The sequence below is a fragment of the Otolemur garnettii genome, unplaced genomic scaffold, assembly GCF_000181295.1.
Source record: "Otolemur garnettii isolate 467f Iridium unplaced genomic scaffold, OtoGar3 scaffold00011, whole genome shotgun sequence".
Taxonomy (NCBI): Eukaryota; Metazoa; Chordata; class Mammalia; order Primates; family Galagidae; genus Otolemur; species Otolemur garnettii.
In genome coordinates, this window is record NW_003852406.1 from 26,647,175 (window position 1) to 26,656,424 (window position 9,250).

A 9,250-nucleotide genomic window follows, 5' to 3' on the forward strand; every position below is an offset into this window, starting at 1 on the left:
AAAAAAAAAAAAAGAAATCATTTAAGAGGTAAGGGGATATCGGGATGGATACAAAATGTTGACAAAATAATCTAACTGAATTATAAATATATGAAACAAGTCTATGAATTGGGTGAGAGATCCAAATAAGCACTGCATTCCAGGTTGGGCGACACAGCAGCAAGACCCTGTCTACAAACAAACAAACAGAGGACATGGGGGAAGGGAGGGAGCACCAAACAAAAGAACTCCCAATGAAAGACCAATGAAGTACCAAAATAAAATAATACTGAATTATAAGCCAAAGCATAAAATAAATAGCATGAGTCCATATTGACATAAACAAACAACTGACTAAATAAACAAACCCAGGCTAGAGTGCAGTGGTGTCATTATACCACACAACAACTTCAAACTCCTGGAGTCAACTGATCCTCTTGCCTTAGCCTTCCAAGTATCTGGGGCTACAGGAGTGTGCCACCACACCCCTGGTTAATTTTTTCATTTTTGGTAGAGATGGGGGTCTCACTATGTTGCTCAGGCTGGGAGAAGAGATAAATTTTTGGTGCAAGAGAACTCTAAGTAATTTATGTTGATGGTGTGCCCTCAAGGAGAGAGAGAGGGAGCATAATTCCTCACTCCTTGGGTACGGGCTGCATATAGTGACTTCCTTCCAAACAGTATAGTATGTAAAGGAGAAAGAAAGAGTCACCTTATGGAGAAGAAATCTGACAAACACTACCTCAGCCAAGTGATCAAGGTCATAAACCATGGTGATATTACATACCCTAGATAAATGCAATGAAAATGGTACTTTACACCTGTGGTCTTCCTTCCAAAAACATAAAACCCCAGTCTAATCATGAGAAAAATGTCAGACAAATACCAACTAAGAAGCATGGTACTCATCTAAACTATCTAGATCAGGGCAAAAAACAAAAAAAATTCAAGAAACTCTCTAGGTCATCAAAAACAAAGAACATCCAAGGAACTGTCAGAGCCAGCCAGAGACATAACTAAATGTAATGTAGTATGCTGGATGGGATCCTAGAACAAAGACATCAGGTAATAACTAAGGTGATCTGAATAAAATATAAACATTATTTTATAACAATGTATTATGTGTTGGTTCATTAATTGTAACCAATCCACTATGACAATATAAGATGTTAATAATAGGTGAAAAATATAAATTACTAATAAGGATCATCTCCAAATGCATAGAAGATTATAAACTGCTTAAATATTTGAACTTTTTTTTTTTTGAGACAAAGCCTCAAGCTGTCCCCCTGGGTAGAGTGCCATGGCATCACAGCTCACAGCAACCTCCAACTCGTGGGCTCAAGCGAGTCTCCTGTCTCCGCCTTCTAAGTAGCTGGGACCACAGGCGCCCGCCACAATGCCTGGCTATTTTTTGGTTGCAGCCGTCGTTGTTTGGCAGGCCCAGGCTGGATTCAAACCCGACACCTTAGGTGTATGTGGCTTGCGCCTTAGCCACTTGAGCCACAGGTGACGAGTCAAATATTTGAACTTTTAACAAACAAGTTGATTTCTGGCAAAGAAAACTATTTTTTTTTTTTTTTAGGGAGAGAATAAAGCAAAACAGAGAAGGCTAAAGTATAAGCAGAAAGAGTCATTTTTTATCCAGGCATTCTAGTTTTTCTATGGATACAAAAGAAGTAACAAGTGAATTTCAGTCTCAAGTTTTCAGTCATTGTCAATTCTGACAGTGGCTTCTCATGCACTGAAAGAAACGGTCTTGAGGCTCAGCACATGTAGCTCAGTGGCTAGGGTGCTGGCCTCATATATGGGAGCTAAAGGGTTCGAACCCAGCCTGGGCCTGCCAAACAATGACAATGACAACTACAATGAAAAAATAGCTAGACGTTGCGGTGGGCACCTATAGTCCCAGCTACTTGGTAGGCTGAGGCAAGAGAACTGCTTACACCCAAGAATTTGAGGTTGCTGTGAGCTGTGATGTCACAGCACTTTATCAAGAGCAACATAATGAGACTCTGTCTCAAAAAAAGAAAAAAAAAAGGTCCTAAAATATAGTTTTCTAAAAAAACTTTTAATTTCAATTGTTTTATTCATTTGAATCAGGTTATTTCCAAAACTTAAAATGTTAGCACCTGACACAGATGTTATAAACAGCACACCAAAGCCTCACTACAATGTCACTGGGACCACAGTTTGAGATGTAACAATGACACCAAGAAATATCTGGAATTTTTTATAATAAACTCCTTGAATGTAGTTCTAGAGAGACCTAATTCACTTTAAAGATCTGACTTTTAGAAAGTAATGCCTACTCTAACTCAGTAATCCCCTTTTTGCCACCAAGGCCAACTTCATGGAAATCAATTTTTCCAGGGACTAGTTGGGGAGTGGATTTGACAGGAGGCAGAGCTCAGGCAGTGATGCCTACAATGGAGAGCAGCTTTGACTATAGATGAAGCTTTGCCTCCTCTCCTGCTGGGCAGTAGGGTGATATTGGGGACTGCATATGACTTAATACTCACTTAAAATTCTTAATATATTCTGCCATTTTCTCGAAGTACAAAACCATCTAAGTAAAAACTTTTGTCAATAGTTTATCATTTAGAAGCAACTTTTTTTTGTTTTTTGAGACAGAGCCTCAAGCTATCCCCCTGGGTAAAGTGCCATGGCATCACAGCTCACAGCAACCTCTAACTCCTGGGCTCAAGCGAGTCTCCTGCCTCAGCCTCCCAAGTAGCTGGGACTACAGGCGCCCGCCACAATGCCCAGCTATTTTTTGGTTGCATCCATCATTGTTGTTTGGCACGCCCGGGCTGGGGATTTGAACCCGCCACCTTAGGTGTATGTGGCTGGTGCCTTAGCCGCTTGAGCCACAGGCGCCGAGCCTAGAAGCAACTTTTTAAGAGAACACTTACATTCATTTAAGGAACACAACAGATTTTCTAGAATCTGTTACAATTTGCTGTAACATTATTCTAGTGAAAATGTTAAAGAGCAGAAGAGGTTAACTATGGTCTATAATCAACCAATGGCATTCAATAATGTTAGTTCCACACAAAACCCGGCAGTAACACACACCAGTGCATGCTCTCCTTGATGTGCCAGTAAGGACAGGAATAAAAGAACCATGCTACATTTTTGTGAAGCTCTGCCAGCATCCTTTTTATTAGAGTAATAAAGTACTTGTTAATGAGAAGCAGTAGACAAGCATTAACAGCCCTGAGACATGAAGTTAAGAAGAAATATCACCTTGACCCTACTTACAGGAGTTGTGTCGACGGCGGAAACCTTTGGACTGACTCAAGGATTCCATGTGCCTGTCCACGTAGCTCTTTGAGCACTGTTGCTGCTGCGGGGAAATGGCAACATCTTGGCCTTTCACATCTGTCCTCTTAGGAATGCTCTGAGGGGCACTGCTGGAAGAGGCTGGCTTCTTGACCAACTTGCCTGTACCATTCTGATTGATACCCATTTGGTATCCAATGCCAGAAGGGCCTGATTCTGTCTGATGAAGGTCTCCAAAATGTTGGTTGTCTCCAGGACCTGGTATCTCCAAAATTTTTAATTCTGTAATGTCACCTGCCCTGAAATACATAAATGAGTCCCCATCTCAAAATTATAATAGTGACAGGAACAATGAAAATTGGATCAATAGGAAACAGCTATCCCTTTGTAGGATTGCATTTCAATATCAGAGGCAAAAACTAGAATAGGCAGCTGTATACTTAAAGACAGGGCTCAGCTGCCAACATCCAACTGACACAGTACCTTTAAAAAGATACTGTTGTTAATAACAAAACAAAGATAGCTCAAATTTAAGGCAGCTTACGGGGTATGTTATAATCTTACAATATCCAGAACATTTAATGGCTTTTGTTTTTCATTTTTTCACTCACTTGCTCAGTCAATAGGCATATATATAACCCTCACTTAATAATACTTACCACATAGTAAGCCCTGTGCTAGAATAGGGGGTATAGAAATGAAAACCAGTATGGACCCATAAAGAATTCACAGTCTGATCAGTGGAAAAGCACACAATCAAAGGAGAGTCTTAAATGCAATGACAGAGGTATATATAGGAGACCAGGAAGCCCATACTTTAGTTTGGTGGAGATGGATGCAAGATTTAAGCTTAGTCTGGCCAGGGACAAAGAAGTAAGAGTTGGTCCAGCAGAACAGTAGGGAGAAAGGCATCTCAGGCAGAGGTTCAGACTGAGATAATGTGGAAAATGTGGCCCACATGAGGGACTGCAAATGCTATGCTACTGAACAGCAGGGTGCTTATGGAGAGCCATCAGGAAGTAAAACTACAGAGATAACCAGGAGCTGGATCATGATCTCAATAGATTTTTTTGGTGACTGTAAGAAAAGTAGAGAAAACTAGAGACAGGAACACCCCAAGTAAGAAATAAGAGAGGCTGACTGGGCAAGTGACAATGAAAAGGGAGACTAGACTAAGAGACATTTAGAATCCACAGGATTTGGTAACTAAATGAACACAAAGACTAAAGTTCATTATGATTCCTATAATTCTAGTCTTAGAGGAAAGGTGCATTAGTCACCAATAATGGGGAGACCTTTGCAGAAAGAAATCTGCAGGTGAACATATTGAGAGCAGCTCTAAAAATCTTGAATTTAACATATCTTGTGGACAGGTGGGAGAAGTGGCTCATACCTATAATCCCAGCACTTTGGGGGTCAAGGCAGGAGGATCCCTTGAGGCCAGAAGTTAAGGATAGCCTGAGTACATGAAAGACCCTCTGTCTATTTTAAAACAAATTTTGTGTGATCCTTGCCCTTTTGCATTATGTAATACCAATTTAAGGAAATAAACTTTTGAAATTGTTAAAAAAAAAAAAAAAAGAATACCTTGAGTAACTCATCGAGACTCTTGTCTCAAAAAAAGAAAAAAGAGTCTCACTCTGTCACCCTGGGTAGAGTGCCATGGCATCATCATAGCTCATAGCTCTGTGCTCAAGCAATCCTTTTGCCTTAACCTCTTGAGTACCTTGGACTACAGGTATATACCACCAACCCCAGCTAGTTTTTCTATTTTTAGTAGAGATAGGGTCTCATTCTTGCTCAGGCTGGTCTTAAACTACTAAGCTCAAGCAATCCACCTGCCTCAACTTCTCAGAGTACTAGGATTACAGGTATTGAGCCACCATGCCTGGCCCTTACAAGAAAAAAAATTTTTTGAAACACAGTCTCATTTTGTCGCCCTCAGTAAGTTTTGTTTTGTTTTTTTAGAGACAGAATCTCACTTTATCGCCCTCAAGAGAGTGCCGTGGCGTCACAGCTCACAGCAACCTCCAGCTCTTGGGCTTAGGTGATTCTCTTGCCTCAGCCTCCTGAGTAGCTGGGACTACAGGCACCCACCACAACACATGGCTATTTTTTTGTTGCAGTTTGACTGGGGCCAGGTTTGAACCCACCACCCTCGGTATATGGAGCTGGCACCCTACTGACTGAGCCACAGGTGCCCGCCCACCCTTGGTAAGTTTTTAGAGACAAGGTCTCAAACTCCAGAGGTCAGGCAATCCACCCACTTGGCCTCCCAGAATGCTAGGATTACAGGATTGACTACTGCCTGGCCTATAAATTTTTTTTTTAAAATTAGCCAGGATGGGCTTGGTGCCTGTGGCTCAAGTGGCTAAGGCGCCAGCCACATACACCTAAGGTGGAGGGTTGAAATCCAGCCCAGGCCCGCCAAACAACAATGATGGCTGCAACCAAAAATAAAAAATAGCCAGGCGTTGTGGCAGGCACCTGTGGACCCAGCTACTTGGGAGGCAGAGGCAGGAGACTCACTTGAGCCCAGGAGTTGGAGGTTGCTGTGAGCTGTGATGCCATAGTACTCTACCCAGGGGGACAGCTGGAGGCTCCTGTCTCAAAAATAAATAAATAGATAAATAAATATAAAGAAACTTGGTTTAAATACATACATTGTCTCGGGATTTGTCAAGATAACTATGTTTATCTCTGTTTTTATATATATGATTTAAATTTTGTCTCAAGAATATGAAGTAACTAATTTTGAAATTTAAAATAAAACTGTAGCTGGGTGCCCATAGCTCAGTGGCTAGGGAGCCAGCCACATGCACCATGCAGAGCTGGTGGGTTCGAAACCCAGCCTGGCCATGCTAAACAAAACAAACAAACAAAAAAGCCAGGCGTTGTGGCAGGTGCCAGTTACTAGGGAGGCTGAGGCTAGAGAACTCTTCAGCCCAAGAATTTGAGGTTATTGTGAGCTATGATGCCACTACACTCTACTGAGGGTGACAAAATGAGACTCTGTCTCAATAAAAAAAAATAAAATAAAACTGTAATAATTTAAGAAAAAAAGGCTATTCTGTTTTGACCTATTCAAATAATAAAAAGTTCTCACAAATTCTGAATCACTGGCTGAAAGCTAATTATAACACAAAGTCTCTGCTGAGACTAGTATCAGGACTAGACTGCAAAAATCTCATGCCTGACAAAACTTTAATCAAAAGAAGCCTGAAGCAAAACAATGCTGGCAATCAGACCTAGGTTTAAGCTCCATAGATCACCAGGTTGGATTTGGAGGAATTAGTCAGCACACTCACCTGAATGTGACTTCTGGCACAAGACACTTCACTCCATTATGGAAAGGCCGGGTGAGAGAAATGGTCTGGCTGACCTGATCTACTGCTGACACTCTTCCCTGATAGACACCCAAGCTATCTCCACAGTTGATGGACACAATACTGCCAAGCCAATCCGTAGCCATATTTCAGATGTGAGAGCACTGTGAAGACAAGTACCTTGAGGAACAGACAAACCTTTAATTAAATTCAACAAATATTACATCAGGCTCTGTACCAAGTTAATAAGACATACTGTCAGGGCAGGGCATCGTGGCTCACGCCTGTAATCTCAGGACTCTGGGAGGAGGAGGCAGGTGGATTGCCTGAGCTCACGAGTTTAAGACCAACCTGAGCCAGAGCAAGAACTCGTTCTCTAAAAGTAGCCAGGAGTTGTTGCAGGTGCCTGTAGTCCCAGCTACATGGGAGGCTGAGGCAAGAGAATCGTGTAAGCCCAAGAATTTGAGAATCTGAGGTTGCTGTGAGCTGTGACACCACAGCACTCTACCCAGGGCAACAGTTTGAGATTGTCTCAAAAAAAAAAAAAAAAAAAAAAGATCAAATTTGTTTCATAAAATTTGGGTTCAGTCAAAAATGCCACTTAAGGATCTAGAAGGCTGCAGATTCCTCTCCCCATTATATTTAAATATTTATGTTCAAATGTCTTAGCTCTTCTTGAAAATGGTTCTAAAAATATCTTTAAAGCATACTCTATGCAAAATCCTGTATGATATGAAATCTAACACTTTCTTACTCAAGGAAGGAAGCCAGGAAGTAGCTAGCAGATTAGTACAAACACAACAATCTTGTTAAGCACAAAGTGAAACACTGGCTCAGTATTTTTTCACAGGAAAAAAGGGCATTTCATGCTGTTTTCAAATATTAATTTCAGAGATATACCTACATAAAATGTACAGTCTAAAAAGAGAAAAAAGAACAAAAAAGCATATAAAAAAGCACTCCTCTCGTAAAAAGAGTATGTCCCCCATCAGAAACACAAGCATGAAAGAGCCTAGCTCTAGAAATTAATTAAACTCCAGATTAGTGGTTCTCAACCTTCCTAATGTCGCAGTCCTTTAATACAGTTCCTGTGGGTCGCAACCCACAGGTTGAGAACCACTGCTCTAGATAGTTGCTAGTGATCTAACTAAGCAATATCACAAAACTATGCTAATGGAACAAAAAATAAAAGAAATACCATGTGTTAGCAGGTTCATTCATGAGGGGCTTTTTTTTACATTATAGAAAATTTCAAACATACACAAATGTAGAGAGAAGAGCAAAATGAACCCTACATATTCCTCATTAAATTCCAACAATTATCCACATATCTACAAGAATTTAAGAGATCAGATGAATTTCCAATGCAATACAATTTTCACAACAGTGATGGTGAAAAGGCACAAATACACATACTTCAGGCTTATTTCCTCTTCCTAATCAGCCTTTGCCTACCTAATGTCACAAAAGCACAAATTTCCTTTTTATTCTTTATACTCCATCATTCTACTCTAAATGCTTATTTTACATAGATACAGAGTAAAAAGCTGTAATAACAAGAATTTTAAAACACCAGAAATTAACTAGATATGAAAAGCCTTTGTTTTTCATAGCTTACTGCAACCTCTAACTCCTGGGCTAAATTGCTCCTCCTGCCTCAACCTCCAGAGTAACTGGAACTAAGGTATGTGCCACAATGCCCCACTAATTTTTCTGTTTTTAGTAGAGATGGGTCTCCCTCTAGCTCAGGTAGGACTCAAACTCCTAAGCTCAAGCATTTCACCCAACTCAGTCTCCCAGAGTCCTAGGATTACAGATGTAAGCCAATGCAACTGGCCTGAAAAGCCTTTTACTTCTCCATTCACCATGTATCTTTAAGACACAGATATTGTATACTCAAGTTTATATTATGCTAATAATTGAATAGAATTTTTAATACTTTGAAAATGTGGATACTGAAAAGTATGTATTTTCCTACTTAATTCTCTATTAACAGAAACTTTTGAAAGCTTAATGTGTAACAAACTGCCCTTTCATTTTATTAGAAACTTCCCTCTGTAAAACACACTAATGTATTACTCAAAACTCATCAAGTAAGTTTATTCTTTTTTTTTTTTTTTTTGAGACAGAGTCTTACTATGTCACCCTTGGTAGAATGCCGGGGTGTCACAGTTCACACCAACCTCAAACTCTTAGGCTTAAGTGATTCTCTTGCCTCAGCCTCCCAGTAGCAGGGACCACAGGTGCCCACCACAACGCCTGGCTATTTTTTTTGTTGCAGTTGTCATTGTTGTTCTAGCTGAGCTGGACTGGATTCGAACCCGCCAGCCTCAGTGTATGTGACTGGCCCCATAACCACTGTGCTACGGGTGCCGAGACAGTTTATTCTATTTTTAAAATTCTATTATTTACAAAATCTAAAACAAGTACAGGGCCACCAACTGGGTCCCTAATCAGGTAACCCCACTTATGGAGGGGGTTCATCATCAAAAAAAATTAAAATAAATAAAATTTAAAAGGCTGGGTACGGTGGCTCACACCTGTCATCCTAGCACTTGGGACACTGAAGCAGGTGGATTGCCTGAGCTCACGGGTTAGAGACCAGCCTCAGTCAAAGTGAAACCTCATCGCAAAAAAAAAAAGCCGAGTACTGTGGCGGG

The 9,250-nt window shown here is 40.6% G+C and overlaps 1 protein-coding gene across 1 annotated transcript in view; it reads right to left on the reverse strand.

The window, feature by feature from the left end:
* The window catches only part of EDC3 (enhancer of mRNA decapping 3), a 74,598-nt gene that overhangs the window by 53,856 nt on the left and 11,492 nt on the right, over nucleotides 1–9,250 (reverse strand). Inside the window, exons 2-3 of the mRNA XM_012801928.2 lie at nucleotides 6,573–6,770; nucleotides 3,244–3,563 (exon numbers count right to left, since the gene is read on the reverse strand). Coding sequence (XP_012657382.1) covers nucleotides 3,244–3,563; nucleotides 6,573–6,736 — 484 coding nt within the window. The 5' untranslated portion in view covers nucleotides 6,737–6,770. The remainder of the gene's footprint in view (nucleotides 1–3,243; nucleotides 3,564–6,572; nucleotides 6,771–9,250) is intronic.